This window comes from Anser brachyrhynchus (genome assembly GCF_964034855.1).
Source record: "Anser brachyrhynchus genome assembly, chromosome: 20".
Taxonomy (NCBI): domain Eukaryota; kingdom Metazoa; phylum Chordata; class Aves; order Anseriformes; family Anatidae; genus Anser; species Anser brachyrhynchus.
In genome coordinates this window covers 10,747,537-10,767,375 of record NC_137713.1, presented here as the reverse complement: position 1 = coordinate 10,767,375, position 19,839 = coordinate 10,747,537, and the positions used below count along the sequence as shown (strand labels likewise).

Genomic DNA, 19,839 nt, shown 5'->3' with positions numbered 1-19,839 from the left:
TAAAAGTGAGGCTCACTGTGCTACAGTAAGTTCACCAAAAAAGAAAAGATGGGAAAATAAAAGATGCCAAGAAGGAAAACTACCTTAAAACTCTCCATCAGCTTACATGTGAGCTGCTTTCCCTATTTTAAAGTAGATTGATTTTAACTCTGAAATAAACTTTCTCGTTCTCCTGCAGAGTTCACTTACAAGCTTTGACAACACTGCCAGCTTTTTTGTAAGATGCATCTGAACACCTAGTGAGGATTTATTGTAGACACTCATCACTAAAACAGTATCTATTGATGCACTAGAGTTTCAAAGTGTTTCTAGAAGACAAAAAGCCCTATCAGGTATGTGCCTATACCAGCAAAAGCATGCTTTTCTGTACTGCAGCTGGTCAGGAAACTGATGCAAGCAGTTCTTCTTTTACCTTCATAATCTATATTCATACTAGAAGAGATTATTGAAATGTCCTGGCTACTATGACTTTGCTGTAATTTTAGCAAGACTGTTGATCCAATATAATTTATTGACATCATGTTGATCTTTGGTATTAGCTTGCTAAATATCCAACAGATGCAATTCTGATTATTTTGTAACTTCATTAGGACAACCCTTTCCTGAAGGAAAAGGTAAGGGAAGCACTATGGACCAGATCTTTGCTGGCATGACTCTGCCAGGTTTGACAGCCTGGCTCACTGGCCGACAGAGAACAACATGAAGCCTCTTACTTTAAAGGGCAGAATACAATGACCGTTGGGATTCAAGTAACTGCAAGATTTTAAAACATTATGTCACTACAAATTTGAAAATAATACACAGGTGGAGACTATTTCAATGTTTCCTGTATGACATGTTGACCTCTGTGCTTTATTTCTCTAAAATTCATTTGCTTATTTCCCAGTTCCATGTTCTTGCTTGAAGCAACATGCCGCATTCATCATAATCTATCTTCTGAAACAATGTAAAGCTAAGCAAACAAGAGTGTAATTTGGCAAACAACAATGCAAATGAGCAGTATGACCCTTCTAAGTAGAGGTGACTCTCCTAGGCTTAAATGTTTGCCTCATACTTCTAGAGCTGGGATCCTGCAAGCACTCACATACCGTGAAGTTACTCAAACAAGGTGTCAGAAATTAATAGGATTGTTCACATGTACTACAGGTATGAGCTGTTAGCAGGAACTGCGTTTAATCAGTACAGCAGAAAGCATCACACTATCATCTTAACCATTTTTTTTTGCCCAGTTCCACTTCTAAGCAAAACCAACATATAAAGCCAAGTGCTTTGCAAATTTCTGAGTGCTGATGCAGTACTCCTTCTCTCATCAAAATATCACTACTGGATTTATAAACACTTGTCATAATCAACCAGATACCTGCCTCTGCCAATACGGTGAAGGAAATGTAACCTGTATTTCAATAGCAAATGAATCAGTAGATTCGAACCCTTACAAGCAGAAGCTTTACAATTAACTGGAATATTAAAAATCAGTTCATCTCAAGAAATAATGTTTTTGGTAGCTCTTAGAAAAGCACATCTAGTGCATAGCTGGATTCATATCACATCAGTGTCATCAAACAGAGCTTTCAAAAAATAACAGGCCTAGTGGATCAGATGTGCCTTTGAAATCTGGAGAATACGACAAGTTTTCAAATTTTATAAAACAAAATATGATATATTAGGAAACTATTAGATTACCTATCCCTGAAGGATTTGTACAATAGTTTGTCATTTCATTTCAGGTTTCTCAGGAAAAATATCAGTCTAAGTGTTTGTGGCACAACTGAAACACAGTGATGAAATTACTGCTCTATCCTGCTTCATGTAACAGTCAGCTCTTCTGTCTCATCGTTTTCACATCAAACCTGTCTTCGAATGGTGTGTGAGCAAGAGATCTTTTGATTGGAAAAGCTGATACTGCATCTTTATCAGAAACAAGCACCACAAATGCAAGCCTTCAAAAGCCAAAGCAACCAAGAACGATAATGGTAAATCCTGGAGTGATGATTAGGGAGAGATTCAACATTGTGCCATTGATTGAGTGGTGATCCCAACCCACCACAGAAAAGCAATTAAGTCAGTTTTAAACAGAGTAATAAAACTCACACTGTGACGGTAGAAGGGGTCAACTTTTGTAGGGTATTTGTCAAACTGCAAAGGGATCAAAGCACAAACTAGTTACTTTATATTTCGTTGCTTCTTTTCTGTTGGTAACATAGACTAATTCCCTATTATTTGACAACCAACAGAGAGGAAAAATATCCAGAAAATTAGGTTCCAGTGAGACTGTTTTGGGTTTTTCTTTCCTCAAAGTAAAACAAAGTCTTTACGAGACTTGGAGGAGGCACCAGAGTGCGCCACTCCAAGCACGAGGAAGTCCCAAGCACGAGTGCCCCTCTGGCCAGAAGCCTCGTCCCTCAGCCCCTGCGCTGCCGCCTGAACCTATCGCACACGTGTCATCCACGGGGAACGGACAGCCCTTCCTCTACCACCCAACAACATCTGGGCAGCAGAATGCTCCTTCCCCGCCACTTGGCAAATTCTTAAATTTTTGTAATAAAGAATAGAGTTGTGCTCTACTTATCCTCACATTTCTGCCTGGGGTACGCACCATGGGCGGTGCTGGCGTTGGCATGATGGCAGTGGGTGGGATGGCGTGAGGGAAAGGCGTGAAGGTGTGCTGGTGTGTGTGTTGGTGTGTGTGCTGGTGCTGGTGCTGGTGCTGGTGGAACTCGGTCCTCAGGTACGGCGGCGGGCCCAGGGAGGCCCCGCGATCTGCGCTCTGTGAGGCCAAAAACCGTGTGTTTAGTTCCTGACGAAGAAGATCTTGTTCTGAAACACAAACAAAGCAAAACAACCCCCATGAGCTCAGGGACTTTTCCAGATCTTGTGCCAATTTTGCTGGCTGTGGTAGCGAACCTGTATTTAAAACTTCCTCACAGTAAACCGCGACACTGTACAGGTTAAGAAAACTCTCTCGGATCTTCCCCAAAGGCCTCAGAGACAGATGAAAGTTTTCAGTTTCCCTCCTCTCCCTTCAAGCCTGTCTTCACTACAGCATTCATCTGAGCCACAAAGTGAGGGTTCTCCCTAAATTTGTATGGACATGGACACATCCCAGAGCAGGTGAGGAGGTACAGTTAAGCTGAAGTGAGTGAACAGAGAGTGGCTGCTGCTATCATGACTCCCCCGCTGTGTGGTCACGAATGATATTACTCGAATGCTGATTATCCTCCATTTTCTTCCCCCGGTTCCCTCTTGGTGAGGAACAGACACATTACATCTTCCCACAGACAAAGTATAAAAGAGCACAGTTTACTCCACTGATAAAAATCTCCACAACTAACCACCTCCCGCCCCTAAATCTTGCACGTACACGACCTCAGGACTGCTGTGTGCACAGCCACCAGAGACTTTCCCACCAGCCAGGCTTGCTACAGAGAAGCGAGGCTGAGCAACAGACCACAGCTACAGCACAGACATTGCTAGAGGGTTCACAGATTTTGTGTGGGCACATATGAATTCTGAAGTGTTTTTACCCCAGGGAGCAGACACAGAAAAGCACAGGCTTCCAAAAATCTTCATTCCCAGGCAAGAAGAAAAGTCTTTGAGAACGTCTGGGTGGCTTTTGGTTTTGCTATTGCTCCAAATCCTTCAGCAATGAGTACCACCTCCACCCAACCAGCAGCCCCCGCGGAATGGACCAAGAGGAATTATTTTGACTAAAACCAGAGAATTGGTTTCCTGCGCCACACTAGACATGCTCAGGCCATGATCCATCCGTCTCTTACCTGAGTAAGTGCTACCAGCTGGGTGTCCTGGAACCTGCAGGGTCCCTGACGTCAATGGCGGTGGAGGAGGCAAAGCCGTAGGAGGGGCAAACATATTGGGGTGATGTGGGTGTGCGGGGGGCTGGAGGGTGGGCGTGAAGGTATGCAGCGGGCTGTGGCTTGGTAAAGAGAGGGGGAACGGTGAGGCTGAAGGGTGGTGAGATATGTGTGGAGGGGGGGCCTGAGTCTTGGCAGGAGTGCTGCTTCTGCTGCTGCTGTTAATGAAAAGAAAAGCAATTAAGCACTGCATGGAAGAGAGAAAAGCTCCAAACCTACATATACGCTACCCCAATAAAATATGCATGGCTCATGTTAAACATGTCACTAATATGTTACTTATTACAAACTCCAGTTACTACTCTTTTTTTTTTTTCCTATCAATACCACTGAGATATTCCTTTCTCTAACCTCGTCTAGTGTCTTCCTATGGTCTCTCCCCACCAAAACCCAAGACGTGTTTTCCCTCCCTGTAAGAGGCTGAGATTCAGTCCTCCAGCAACACAGGCATGGCACACAAAGGAGTAATCAGCCCTGTGCATTCATTACTTAATTATCAGGTCCTTTCTACATGACTGCTTCTGATTCATGTTTTCGGGCAAATGAAGCTCAAAATCAGTGATCACTGCATTAATAAAAAATTAATTTCTTTCCTATGACTTAGAAAGATAGAAGACTGCAGAAATGTGAAATGAAGTTGCGAAAGCAGCAACGGATATATGCTTATTGGACTGTTAACGCCTCTCTCTACCCCCACAATATAAAGACACAAGTTAAATCAGCAAAATAAATATTCAGGATTATACTGGTTGCAATTTTTCAGGTTCCATTTCTTACTAATGAGTGTTTACAATATATTCACATAATGCTTAATCCCACTTGTCATTATTTCAAGTAACAACATGCTTTTATTGCAGTGGTTTTTAAAGATGAGCAATACCAATTTGGTTAAAAATAAATTGCAGTCTTAAAAAACTCTCAGTCTCTAGTCAAACCATAATACTGGTTCACCAGGTGACAAAGGACACCACGTGCCTGCTGCAAACTCAGATTCGGGGAAAGGTAAGGCAGTGCTGAGAGCATTAGCTTACTGCAGGGGAAACCTGAGGTCCATGACTTACAAAGATGTTACGTGTTCCTGTGAACATTTTGTTTAATCTCTGTTAATCTTTTTTATCCCCCTATCAAAGGTGAGTTTTACCTCACTGTGGCCAGCTGAGGAGAAAAACACTGACGATTGTAAGATGTTGGCAGTGTGGGAAAAAATTAAGTCTTAATGTCATTGGTGCAAGACTATGCTAGGCTGTCAGTAGGGCCAATAGCAGCTGTACTGACTGCCCTAGGGCATGTCAGTAGTTGGAGAAAGCAGAAAAGGTTACAGGGAGAAGGTGGCAGAAGTAATTAGCCTTCAGAGAGCAGCTGAGCCTACAAGAACTGGGATTTTCTTCCAATGGTCTATATTGCGTAACATACCTTCCAAAAACCTGAGTATGCAACAACAGGCAGGAAAAGTAAAAGCAAATTAACTATGTGCTTGAGATTACCAAGCATTTCTGGGAACACCAGATCAGAAATAAAGCGATCCTGGGAAGAATTTGAGGTAAAACCCACAAAGCCCCCATTATTTCCCACATATGAGGCAGGACGTGCTGTGTCACCTTTGTCCTAACCCCTCTTCACTTCCTCCAAGCCCTGTAAAGCATCACCACCAGGCAGCAAGAGTGCAAAGACTCAACTTGGGCACGCCCGCCTTTCTGTTCTCCTACCTTAAGCTGTTGAGGCTTAAGCTGCTGCTGTTGTAGGCGGAGAGCGGCTGCGAGAGGCTCTGAGAGGCCGGATGGGGCTGCACTGGAGGGAGGTTGGGATGGGCTGGCTGCACTGGCGACTGCGGCCGCGGCGGGTGCTGGACGGGCGGCTGCGGCGCGGGCTGGCGGGCGGCCTCCTCTGGGGCTGGCGGTGGCTGGGCGGCCGGCGGTGGGGCCGGTGGGGCTGGAGCCTCCGGTCGCGGGGCGAGCGCGGGGCTGGGGCAAGGCGCCTCCGGCTGCGGCTCCAGCTGGGGCTGGGCCAAAGGCTGGGCCGCCTGAGGACAAGGGTCTTTAGGCACCACAGGCTCAAGTATTGGGTCTTTGCTGCTGTCCTGGCTCTTCTCTTGACTCCTCTCTAATCCTGATATTTTCGGGACAGCTGGCCCCCTAGCACCAGGGTCGGCATTTTCGGCTAGCGCACTGACTCCTAACTCTTTATCTGCAACAAAAGAGAGAGAAAACAGGTCAATGTGTGACAAGATGGGCAAAACCAAGCGAAACCGATTTGCCAGAGTTATACTCATGGCAGACGTTTTGGTTTCATAAAGAACCATGCCAACATGAAACTTAACCAAAACCAAAATCATTTCCAGCTGTGTCCCTAGTCCTCAGGGCCTTCTCCTAATATTTCCTCTCTTGTTTCATCATAAGGAGAAAGTTGCTGGTGTCTTCATTAACACGTGAAAAAGGCAAGTACACACAACTTGAGTGCAGTGGTTCAAAAGCTCTAAAATTCTTGACTCAGACCTCCCACAAGATTACTGCATCTGCCTGAAGGCAAATACCCAGAAGGGTTTGTGCTCTGCTTCATCCTGTTTCTTCAGCACGACAGACATTAGGTTTGCTGTACCCGTCTCCTGGCTCCTGCCTCCTAGGGATTTGTTTCCCAACTCTCCTGTGCAAACACGCTAGCATTTCACTGATTGTTAAAGAGAACAGGATTGTCACAATAATTGCACAACTCCAAGATTTGGGGCTCTAAAACAGCGCTGATGAATTTTTGAAGCTAGGTAACATCATCTGTATGTGTATTTGGCAAAAGCAGTGCCTAAACGATCACATAAACCCCACAGAACTTATCTAGTTGAACATGTAAGCACAAATAGCCATGGTGCAGGGGGAGAGCTCTGCAGGAAGCCTGGCTCCACTGCTCTCTCTGCCTGGAGAAACATTTGTTTTGTAGGTGCATCCTTTTATCCCTAATTACTATTACGTGCTTACAAGAACATTACTATTGCTTCGGCTTCCAAAGAACAGAATAAAAAGGTAGGGGAAATATAATTTTGCCTTGATTTTCTTTTATGACATTTCGTTTGGACATTATTCTTCAGAAGAATGGCCAAAGAAGTTGAGAAGGCAACATAATTAGTCCTGAAACACATTTTCTTTGAAGACATAAGAGTCGAGCAACCACACTCTGCCTGTGTGTGCATCTGCCTCTCTCCTTCTTCCTCCAATAACTCTCCTCAAAAATAAACAACCTGCTTGCAAAGAGAAAGCCTGTTTATTACTATTATTTTCTGTTATTGTTACTCTATCATCACTCCCTTACTAACCCACTGCGGGAACAAATGCAATGTGAGCTCTGTGCCTTATTACACAAGTTCTAAACCTTAAAACACTTACTGGTAGGAAAGCAGGCTTTCTTGGTTTGGCTGGTCATGGAATGCCTTGTTTTGGTTTTCCAACTGTGTCTCTTTAACACTAATGACTGCTATTGTAATTTTAAAATTCAGTACAGTGGAGCTCAGCTCTCTGGGGATCTAGAGCAATCTCCTACTTGAATCACACCCCCAAATTTCTGCCAATGAATATTCGATGCATGACACCCCTCAGAACAAGTGCTGGGGGAATGTTGCTGACCCAAGATTGAGAAGGGGAGTGCCTGCAGCTGCAGTGGGATTTAGAAGCACCAATTAGGTCAATATTGCACAGCCACAGTGGCAAGCCAGACTTGCATCTTTGGCAACTGCAGAAACAAAGCACAGGGCAAACATTCAAGATTTAAAGGGGCTTGGGACAAGATTATTGCTTAAAAAATAACTAGGTTTCTAAATAATCTTAAGACATAAAATCTTTATTCATTCTTCTGCCAATTTTAAGGGGTTAAATGAATAAATGCATAATAAAATAATAGAAATTCAGACAAAATCATTGACAGCTATGTTGGTCAAACGTTGATGCAAAAGAGTACAAATAAATATGTTGGAAAGTGTATTTGTCCAGGCCAAGGCACACTGTAACAGTATTTTCCAACCTCTGAATCACTGGAACTGCCAGAGAGGGCTGGGCAGGAATGTGTCAAGTAACTCATCACCATTTGGGTTTAATTTCATGCAGAAGGCCCAACAAAGTATGTCAGGTCCCTGTTACTACATGTTTTACACGTCCTGTGCAACAGCAACAGCCTGGTGATTGTTTTAATGTCTGTGGACAGGAGATGGGGAAAAAAAAAGTGTGTGTGTGTGGGGGGGGAGAGGGGAAAGGAAGGTAAAGGGGAGAGACAAATAAACAGACTTCTTTGATGAGGATGTACTTTAAACACTTCTGGCGTACGCAAACACGCACAGAGGCTCCCCCATGAATTTGGATCAGAAGACCTTGGTGGCAATAGTGAGACTCCACAGGAATAAAAATAATTACTCTGCTGTATGCCCAAGGTCTATCTCGTTGCTATTACACTGCAGGTTATAAATAAAGGAAACTCAGTTTGCATTAATTCTTTGGATCAGTCCTGCTTGATCAAACATTGTAAGTTAGACAGAGATTGATCACCATGTGTGTTAAGACAGGACCCCGAAGAGGAAAGAAATGATCAACAGTTTGTTCAGAAATAGGTGGATATATGTTCCTAGACCTTACAAGGTTTAAGAGTTACAATATTTTGATTTTTGACATAAAGGTGTAATAATTAGGGCTTTGAGGGCTTAGCCTTGTCATTAGAAATTCTCTGCAAGATGAATACAGTAGGTTGTCTGAAAACCCTGCAGAGGTGATACTTCCAAATCTACGGGGAATATCTTGTGCTCTGTGCATTCGTTAAATCTTTCCATTTGATATTTTTAGAGTCTCTGGTGTGTGTAACATTTATTCAGCACAGCTCACTGCTGGGGAGTTTGTTCCTCACACAGCCGCTCCTGCTCCCCTGGAGAGGGGGCTAGGAATCCTAGGTGTCTCCTGGGTATTTTTTGCTGCTGCTTACATCTTCATTACACAGCCCCTTAAGTACCATTCCTGTTAGTTTGCAGCTTAGAAAACACCGTATTTAGTAGGATAATATTATTACAAGTGTCAAACACTGAATGTGTGCACACCTTCTCCCTCTCTCTGTCTTACACCTCTGAATCCACACTATACCCCCAAATGGCGTCGGATGTCCAGCAGTCTTTCTAACTCCTGTATGCTCTGTACATGCATGCCTGCATGCCTGATAATTATACTATATAAATCAGAATGAATTCTTCATCCCACAATATCTATTTCGGGAGTTCAAATCCCACAACAGTGATAAACGACCCCAGTGACATGTTTCATACGGAAGGCTCAAGTCTTCATCAACAGTATTTCAAGGTCATACATACAAGATTACTTTTTTGCTACCAGCACATTTTTGCACATCACATTACTTCTGAGTGTTGACTGACCATCCTGGTGTAAAAACTAAGTGGAAAAAGTCCTTCATGTGCCTCTGACACAGACAAGCCAATGCACTACTTTCTGAGTTTGTTTACGCAGCACGGGAAATCATTTTCATCCAAACAGCTAAAGAAGTAAACAAGCTAACTTTATTTGATGGCAGTCTCCATATTCTATTTTGGATAAAGTAACTGTGATGTAACTTCTGTGCTGACAGAGGCTCCCCATTTTTCCACAGGGTTGATATTGCATCCAGCAGCAGTCGGTCTTTTTACTGAGAAAGGAATAAAGCCATAGTTCGATGTTCTTTGAAGACTGAAGAAAAATATTGGCTAAGCTCGTACCACCCAGACAGCACATGCAACTTCCATTATCTTGCTTTCCTGTCTTTGCCCTTTGATGTGTCTTAACTCCCAAATTCCTCTATTTTTCACTTAACACACAAAATCTGGGGATCGCACAAGATGCAGAACTCAGTCCCCTCCAAGTAACACAAGTGCAGTTATCACTTGGCTGTGTCTACGTGATTATTACTCGGTTGGCTCAATAGCACCAGAGGAGCAGACAAGGCCACACTGTGAAGACCTGTAAGTAAACCAAATGACTGCATGTGAACTAGAGAGACTCTGTATCTGTGACTTTACATTATATTTTATATACATTCTCTGAGCACACACGTATACACATGCACTCACATGTGTTTGTATACATGTATATGTCACATGTAATACATATACATTTATATTTCAACCCGTATCTGTTATATGTATACACACATTTAACAGAGAAATACACACAGTGCATGCAAACACTTCCATTGAAAGATGCCGATTTTTATAATGAACACAGCTTATATGCAGCATTCACCTGAAATGCCGTTGCCAGTCTTCCTAAGGCACAAGGCAGTAAAATTTGACCTAAACTCCGTGTTCGGGCTCTTTTGTAGCATTTGAGTGATCCAAAAGAGCTATAGGATGGCCAGAGGAGAGCATCATAGCCACAAGATGAAGCCCAACTCTTCTTCAGCCAACAGAAATGCCCTGTTGAGATTTGCCAAATTTGAAATTCCCAGAGATTCACCAATTCGTTACACATGCTAATTTTGCCTGATCAAGTGTTGTTTGCAAACAGGCTCAACGTGTTTGGTTCCACCAAAGATGCCAAGTGCCACGCTGGCCAGTTCCCGAGCAGCAGACAAGGACGTGTGAGCTGGGCATCTCTGACCTGACCTGGCAATCCTTGGCGAATGAAGTCTCCTTAGAGAATGTCATGCATGATGCATTCAACTTACAGAGATGAAACCTTTTTTTGAAACGCAAATCATCCAACTTTTCCATGTGCAGGTCTGGAACAACTGAATTTGATTCGGAAACAAGAATATATAGTACCCTGTCACTGCTCCTCCCTTCCAAATCAGGATTCATCCTCTCTCTGTCTGGCTTGGGAGTAAGAAGTCATCTGGAGAGAGCAATTCAGAATCAACTCTGAATCTTCCCATCCCTTGTGAGGGCTTTGGATTAAGCTCCAACTCCTTACAGCACACGCATGAAAATTATAGGAGTTTTCACTTTTTTTTACCTACTAGCATGATCCTTGGGACTGAACGTTCAGCCTGCCACAGAAATCTTACATTTTTATAGAATTATTTAATTTAAAAATAGCATGTATTTTCTTCTACTTCTTTGTTAAGCTAAACCCTTCTCTTGAAAATATTACCTCTAACTAAAATTTGCTGAAAACTTTTTCATGCAAGATAAAAAATTAGATCTTTCAAAAAATATAGAACTATTTCCTTCAGTTTTAACATGGATAAGTGGGCAGTTGGTGCAAACTGTCACAACCAATACAAGCTATCATAACTTCTCTGAAGTCAGCGGAATGCAGAAAACGCATACCCCGCTGACCGCCAGCCCTGGGAGGTATACTTCAACAAGTATTTTACAAGGCTTGAAATAATTAATCAGATTTAAGACCTGATTGTACATTTCATATTGATTAGACATTGGTCAATGAAACATTTGGATAAATAAAGGCAGATGACAGAAACTATTACTGCAAAGGATGGAGGAAATTGTTGCGTACACCAGCCAACGCATATCAGAAAGGCCCCAGAGCAATTCATCTGTTGTACTGGATACACATAATTTGCTAAAAACAATTTTTCATTTTTAGCACACAGTCATCTTTCATCCTAATTTCCAAGGACACTAACAAAGTATTTGATTATGCAAATTAAAGACATGCTTTCAAAAGCATGTTACAAGCAGCTCTGTCATCTGCTGATACCAATTATTCCACAGTAAGCAGGTATTTAGCACAACTGAATAGCAAGACTTGTGACACACTTTGTACTTAATTATAAAACAGAGAAAAATCATTCAGGACAAAAGATTTTGCTACCTCCTGTTAAAAATGTTTATCTTCTGCGTTGAAATGGATTTAATTGTCAACAATAAAGTTGCAGATCAATGAAAAGAAGCACTTAGTGGAATTGCACAAGATGTTGACAATTCTTCAGTCATTGAGCTGCTTCTGGCCTTGATCTGAGAATGCAGAGTCCTCCAATATTTCACATGAAACAATTTATTTCATCCAGCTGTTAAACAGAACATACGCCATAAATGTAACTCCTATATCCTGTATACTGTGAGTATAATATTGAAAGCACTTGATGGTTGATATTTTTTTAAACGCAACTCGTTACTTAGCAAAAATGGGACATGGCTTTCTAGAGGAAAGTGAAGTACAGAACATCCAAACACCCCTCTCTCCTACAAATCATTGCATTTTACTTAATAGGAAATGGATGCATGCAGCTGTATCATCCTAACAGACCCTAAGAGAAAGCAACACCATAGCTCAATCCTGCTTCAACACATACACGTACACACACATGCACAGTGAAAGGTTCATTTCCAAGAGGGAAAATCTCTCGTTTCCCAACCTTTTCAGTCAGGAAGCAGTAAATTACTCATTAACTACGTAACTCTGACGCAGTCATCAGCCAGCTCCCAGCACCGGAGTGTTTATTGCAGCGGTCTCTTCTCAAACGGGCTGGAAACATCCCACAGAGAAAGTAATGGTGACAAATTAATCGAGGGATATTCTTTGATGATAAAGGGTTTGAGCACAAAGAGTGAGCTTTAGTTTCTGGTTTCCATTTGGTGTTTTAGTTAGAGAAATATAGATCTTGTAATCACAGCATTTGTAAAACACACCTGGGTTCACAGAAACATGGACGATCCCTTCTAAATCAGGCTTAGGCACCACGTTTCCTACCACTGACTCCGGACAGTGTAAGATTTTTCCAGAGCAGGTGTAAAGCCCCTGCAGCCAGCACAGGTCAGGTAACCTGTCCAGCACGTGAGATCTCCTGCTGATCTCTCAGAAGACTGGCTCATACCCAGAAGCCTGAGATTTTGTTCCAAGACTTTCTAGAATCATGGTAACATAGCATGGGCTGCTGATGTGCATGAATCTCAAGTCTCATCTGAGTATGCTCAAGTTCTTGCCCTCAGCAGCAAGCTTCTTAGCATGTCATATCCCTTCCAGAAGGTTTCCATTTCTCACCTTTTAATTCCACTTGGTTCTTGCCAGTGTGTAATAACAAGACTTCTCTACAAGCTATCAGCATCATTCCTTCACAAAAGCGTTTCCCCTTTTATCTCCTTTTCAGCTCCTATCTTCCCACCCTTTCTTCCTACAAGATTTTCCTACATGCCATGTCACCCTTGGGTATTTTTCCTGCTGTCCTGCTGCACCTCTCAGGCTTCTGCAACACCTCCGTTAGCCAGAGGCTGACCAGGACCACACATGGAACCATCTAGGGGAACACCCAGCCCCATCTCGACTCGTCCCTGCTGCTTCAGCACCTGCGTGGCCTGGTTTGACACACGTTGCTCTGTTGAGTCCGTGTTCAGCTGGATGAGGCCTCTCCACACTGTCTAACAGCTCTATGGACCCAGCTCTCCCAGATAAGCTCACAGCACGTGTAAATGCTGCTGCTTCCCCTCCTGCCTTTTCCACTGACCAACTCAGGGCAGAAGACTTAAGATTTCAGCAGCTCTAAAGCTGATACCGAATTGCAAACAGACCGTGATGAAAATAACCCAACTCCTCGCTCTCCTGTCTTTAGCCACGTTTTGCCAGTAACAGTCCTTTGCTTCTTGCTTCACAACCACTTAGCTTCTGTAGCAGCCTCTAGCTCAGGAGCTTCCAAAGGCCTTTTGCAAGCCTGGAGAAATGACGGCCATTTTGTTGTTTGCCACTTTGACACTTCAGAGCAATTCAGACAGCTCAGGGAGACAAAATCTTCTCAAAATCTTCCTAGACTATACCCTCACTTCTGACCCTGCAAGTGCTCTTGCAGCAGACACAGGGCGAGCTGGCAGGGTGTCTGCTTCGCTGGGGAACAGGCGGGCTGGGGGGCTCGGCCCTAAACCCGTCCCTGGGCCACGCATTGCCCTAAGCAGAGCCAGGCCTTGCCGAACATCTGCCCAGCCTGATGCCAGGCCAGGGTGGCTTTGAATGGCACCTTCCCGCTCCCCTTTTGGACGTTGCGCTGTGACCCACCCCGTGAAACCACGGCACAGCACTGCTGAGATGAGACGGTCCCAGGGCTGCCAAGAGGACATGAGGTGGCAGCACCAGATAGCGAACCATTAGAAAACACAGCAAGCTTGTTCATTTTCTCCAATTATCAATAGGGACTGGATAACCTTAGCACAAGATTAGCTCCATCTCAGGGGCTGGGAAGGAAAATATATTGGGTTTCTCTGTCACCCCCCCTTCCTTCCTATCGATTTGCTTTGGCCACGGAGCTGCTCTCTCAAATGCTCATGGCATCAGCTCATCCCGCTTGTGTGTGAAAGGATTACTTGAATGAGCTTGAATAAAACTGGCTTTCAAAAGCAGCTTGAAAAGTATCACCTTATGAACACTGATCGAATTTAGCCTGACAGCTCAGTTTAATATATGAAGGACGAAAAAGATCTGTGTGGTATGTTTATACAGAAGAATAACACATTTATTCCCCCCGAGAGGTGTCATACCCATAACTCACCAGACACATAACACAGTTTCCTTTGTGAATTTGTTCTTTAGAGCCAAGAATTTTCCATTCTATTTTTAAAGGCATGACGTCAATAAAAACAAAGAGCTTAAAACCCCAGTGCCCTTCTTGCTAACACTGAGATGAAAGCTCAGCGTGATCATGACAATACCCACTTTTAGTTACAATTATTTTAGCTCTTTAGTGTCTACAGGAAAACTTCACTGAGCTTACAAATTGCAACTCTAATGCTCAGTGCCACTTTGCAGTATTCTCACACTTGGGAGTATTTTGCTCTGTTTCCAATGCTACAGAGAAAAATATTAACATTATCCAACTGCCTACTCTAATGTGGCATTGCCTAGGCAGGATCCCTCTGGTTTGGGTAATACAGATAAGTGCAGAAATCAGATTTCAGTGATCCTGGTCAACAAAGGGTCTCCTTAAATATCACTATTACAGCTTTCTAGTGATGCTCTCTCCTTTTTCAACTGTTTAAATTTCTTGTATTATACTAAAACACATCCCATCAATTTGTTTTATTTTAAAAGGGAAAAATGGGACAAATTGTTGAATAGGTTCAAATATATAACTATAACGTAACTGAAGATCTGCCACTCCACTTTGTGTTTCATTGCTTTGAGATCATAGTTACTAAAAACTTTATAGGTAAATTTAACTGTGTACCAAGTGGACAGTGGTGGAGGACTTGAAAGATTTTATAGAAATTAAAAGAGAAAATAACATAAGATTGATAAAATCAACAATAAAGAATGAGATCAGCAATGGCTCTTTGGCATGCACCAGTTTTAGTTTTACAATGTTCTACGGCATTTTGGACACAGGAGTGGGATGTTCCATTAAAGCCTATATGATAATTCAATAACTGAGAAGTATTTAGCTTTTTTAATAAAAGCCATTTATAGAGAAGCATCATTAATTACTGGGTAGTCCAGTGTAGGTATTATGGGCCCCTTCTGTTCTGAAGACCTCATGATGTCTTCTCTACCTCAGCAAGAAATAGTTCAGTAGAACTACTTGAAAAGGTTTGCTTTGCCTTGATATCTTCTTTTCTTGACCACGGCTCTCCCAAGCCTGTTCTCAAAGTGTTGAACACCGTCTACTTTGCTCCACTTGCCTGAACTACATGGGCTGCAGTCAGACGGCTCTCCCCAGTTGTTGAAACTGTATAAGCAAACTGAATGAAATCTGACTATTTGCTTAAATCAAATTAATTTCCAGACACGGAGGTGGGGTGATGATGGGAGCCTGGCAGGTCTCAGAGAGATCTCATTTTGCGTCAGTCGATCTGTAGGAATGTTATTTGCAATCAGAAAGGCTGTGCTGCCGATAACTCTGGTTTCACAGACCTCAGGATGGCTGGGGGCCTCCCTGTAGAGTAAATTTTGGTACAGCAAAGGATCCATTACATCCTAATTGCTCCACACAATATCGCACGCTTTACTAGAATCTGCTGAACTGCTTTCACTACATTTATCCACGACATGAGGCTTTTTTTCCCTATAAGTACATACAGTAGGTCTTAGGGAAATGGGATTTTTGATAGGACTATTGACTCAGCGAGCACAGTGCCTGCCCTGCGAGAGACCTGGAGGAGCAATGAGTTGCAATGTGTCAGCCAACAGGACATCTCCATACGATCAGAAAGTCTTCTCTTTAACCCCCTGGATGATCAGCCTGTAACATGGAACAAAGGTCTGACAGTGCTCTCAGGGATATATCAATTTTACAACTGTACATCCTCTTTCACATCATTTTGCTAGAAGACAGACTGAAATTTCAGTGAATACTAGGCATGTCAGCTTGCAGAAAATGAAATTTGGAGCTCTACTTTTTTTATTATCAACCTGAAAGCAAAATCCAAGTGAAGGTGCAAAGCTGGCATGAAGAGCTTATAACCTAGCTATAGGGTGAGCTACTGCGGCACATGGTGGGTTCAAGGAAGTCCCTACAGAACACTAAAAATACACTAAATTGTCGTGAAAGGGCCTTCACTCATCAGAAACCTCAATGCTCACCTTTACTCTGTGCTCATTGACTGATTTGTCCTTAATGAAAGCAGCAGAGCAGCATGTCAACAGTATTTCCTTTATGACAGATAAACTGTCTGAGGAATAGTTGCATAAACACATCTTAAAACACAGCAGCATGAATGAACATTGGGCTTTTAGCAAACATTAGCACCCCCAGCTTAACATCAGCTCATCACATATTTCAAAAATCTAAATAGGTATTCTACCTATTTCAAAATAAACGATGACCAATGATGACCAGATTAAAGCCAAAACTGCCACAATACTTCCACTATAAACATGATATAATTAATAAGCTGGTAGGATATGAGACTAACACCATAAAGGCCTACACGTTAAAAAGACAGTGTAAAGACAGAAGCCGAAGAGAACAACAACTGCTGTGGGGTTCTTTTGAAGTCCAAAATGCAGGAATTTTCTACGAAAACTGAAATCTTTAGCCTATGCATGCTCCAATACACCATTTGGAAAACATCCTATGCTCCTAACTTTTATTTCGATTCATGTTGTGCCATGCTGGGGCTAATTATTATCCAGCAAATGGTGCATTCAAAGACTACAGTCTTGCACACAGGACTCTGTGTTGTTGCCTCCACGTTGCAAGGAACTGTAATTCTAAAAGGATTAAAAGTTTACCAGCACAGCCATGTAAAGTAGAAAATGAATTGTTCACTCTTCTCATCTCTGTTTGGAAATTAGATTACAGGCTCCAAGTGAGCTGAAATACAGAATGAGGCAAATCCGTGTGATTAGCTCACAGGTGGCCAGTGAGCCTGTTCTATGCCTCAAAGTCTAGCAGATTCCCCCTAGCCGCAATAATAAAAAGAATGTGTATTTATCCTTCGGCCCAAACCCTGCCCTGTGCCAACATGGCTACCTGCTGTGCTAATCCTCAGAACCAATATAATCATCCTCAATTGTTATTTCATAAGTTTGCTCAGCTGTCACTGGGGATATACAGTACGTGTGGCACAGATCCGTGCTGCGGACTGCGCGCAGAGCAGATTTCTGAATGGCTTCCAGTTCCCCACCACGCTGCGAGCGCAGGGAGGGAGCCGCAGAGCTAATCCGGGACAGCCCTGCGCTTCCAGCAGCTGGTTTCCCAGCCATCAGGGAAACGCTCTTTCGATGTATAAACACTTCGTACCATTAAGCAGGAGTGTTTCCTCTAAATACACAAACAGCTCCGCATCCATCTTCTCTCTCCAAACGGCACCCGTCTGAGTGCCAATTCAGAAAAATATATCACACGTTAGATCAGAAAACAGGAAAGACAGCTAGTCCAGGGATGGGTGTACAGGCCACATGCAATGCATAGCATCAACAGTCCATTTAATATGACATTTGCTTTCTGACTTGCTCCAATGCCAGATGCAGCAGGATGATGCGTGCGTAGCACGTGGCCGTACCCTGCACGCAGGCACCGAAGGCCATCAGCGAGAGCCCACCAACACCATGAGCCCTGAGGGTTGCTCCCTCTCACAGACTGGTATCCCACCTTGTGTCACTGATAATATTCTTAGTATTTCTACAAACGTCTAATAATCCTCTGAATCCTCCTAAGCTCCTTACCTTAACATCATCTTCCGTCAGGAGCTCTGCAAGTCAACTCACAATTTCCTTTTGTTACTTTTAAATCCATTCGGGAAACGAGAAGCCATCTCCCAATTCCTGCCTTACAGATTCACCAGAATATTTCAAAATAATTTATCAGTCTATTTTTAGACCAAAATTTAAAAGAAACGTTGAACAAATGGTGCTCTGGAGACGGAGGGGGAAGATCAGATGTCTGCATGCACGGAGGCTTGCCTTTGCATTGCCCCCATACAAGTTCTTCCACCTCTGCCACTTACCACAAAGCGAACTCAAGAACCCGAGGGGCAGAGCACGTTCCACCTCGGCTCTGGGCAGATCAAGAGGAGGATCAAGGCAGTCCCACAGCATTTTCTTCAGCAGTCCTGATGGCTTATGCAGGTCCCTGCATCCCTGGCCATGCCTTCCTGCCCTGCACTACTCCTCCCCTGTGCAGGAGGCCATGTAATGAGCTGGTCTGGGGCAATAATATGAATTAGAAGTAACTTTTTTCTCTTCGTCTCCTTTTCTAAAAACTATCTTTAGCCTGGACCAGCAAAGCCTGCTTAAAATGACATTGCTGCTGAAATAAATGCTTGCAAACTCCCCCCACCCCTCAGTCCATGCAGCAGCACCCACTGTCGCTCCCTGAACAAGCAGCAGCCTCCGTGCTGCAGCTCCTGTCCCCCCTCAAGTTATGCACATATTTAACTGGATGCGAGGAGATTCAGTTCTTGATTAACCAGCAGCTGATTATTTGATTTGTGGATTATCGCGGCACAGACACCTGGGCTCGCACGCACCAGCTGGCCCAGCGGCACGCCCAGGTGCGACAGCGCGTGACGCACCTGCCCGACGGTCTTCTTGTCGTATCGTCACGGGCATCATCGGCTTCCCCGCACGCTGGGGAACAGCCACAGGCAGCCAAACTGGGCCATCCCCTTGCCCTACATGCCCAGGTACCGGTATCAACCTGCCCCAGTGTGGGGCTGTGCAGCTGGCGTGTTATTTCTGCAGCCCGTGCTCCAGACCTTCCCAGCACGACAGCAGCTCCTTGCCTTCAGACAGCTGGCAACCTCAACTCTGCAGAACTGCAACATAGGAATCTCCACGTTATCTGCATAATATCCAGTGGCTTGGAGATGCAAAGCAGAAAACATCCTGTCCAACACGGCCTCGTCTGGTTCTGCAGCCTGGAGCACGCTACCTGAAAGCTTCCACCCAGCATGGGTGAACCATTGAGAAATGAGTTTGCATTGCACCACTTCCATTTTTATCTCAACAGCTGTAAAACCTACATCTAAATTGATCTTCTCCTTTCTGTTCCTTCTCTCAAACTCCTCTGATGAGTGACAACATCCCTCTTTGGAGAGCATTACAGCAAGCACTTAGCTTCCAGCACACTTAAACTCCCACAGCCATGTACTAGGGACGGACTGGATGCACGCACTTAGTGGTTTTGCAGAGCTGGGAGCAGAGGGGTTCAGCTTCTCTTCTCCCACTGTTCCTGCCAGCAACCTGATGCCTTCACAGCACTCAGCTTGGGGCTGCAACGTGTTGGGTCCCATCGCTCATCCCTTGTCACACCACCATGCCTTGGCAGGTCCATGCCAAGCCCTCAACCACAGGAAAATGCACACTTTGCAGCATGATCAAAGACTACAGGAGCAAACTACCATTAAGTATGTTTTCATCTGAATTCCAGTAATTTAAAGCAAAATGTTTGAATCTTGGAAATTAACCAAACCCTGAACAGTCTTTTACCAGAAGGAGCTGATGTAGGTAATTAATGCTAGCTAAACAAATAGACATACTGGACAGATTTTTAACCAACTGGGATGTAAATATTTTTACTTTTGTGGATAATCTTACAGTCAAATCTGTTCCACAAATACCCACAATAATCCCTT

The 19,839-nt window shown here is 43.6% G+C and overlaps 1 protein-coding gene across 5 annotated transcripts in view; it reads right to left on the bottom strand.

Annotated features, from left to right (window-relative positions):
* Positions 1 to 19,839, bottom strand: part of AUTS2 (activator of transcription and developmental regulator AUTS2) — a 761,884-nt gene that overhangs the window by 22,602 nt on the left and 719,443 nt on the right. Inside the window, exons 7-10 of one of the 5 annotated variants that reach the window (XM_080562699.1) lie at positions 5,579 to 6,056; positions 3,777 to 4,030; positions 2,576 to 2,817; positions 2,092 to 2,136 (exon numbers count right to left, since the gene is read on the bottom strand). In XM_080562699.1, coding sequence (XP_080418825.1) covers positions 2,092 to 2,136; positions 2,576 to 2,817; positions 3,777 to 4,030; positions 5,579 to 6,056 — 1,019 coding nt within the window. The remainder of the gene's footprint in view (positions 1 to 2,091; positions 2,137 to 2,575; positions 2,818 to 3,776; positions 4,031 to 5,578; positions 6,057 to 19,839) is intronic. The other 4 variants (XM_080562701.1, XM_080562700.1, XM_080562702.1 and 1 more) reach the window with 4 other exon arrangements.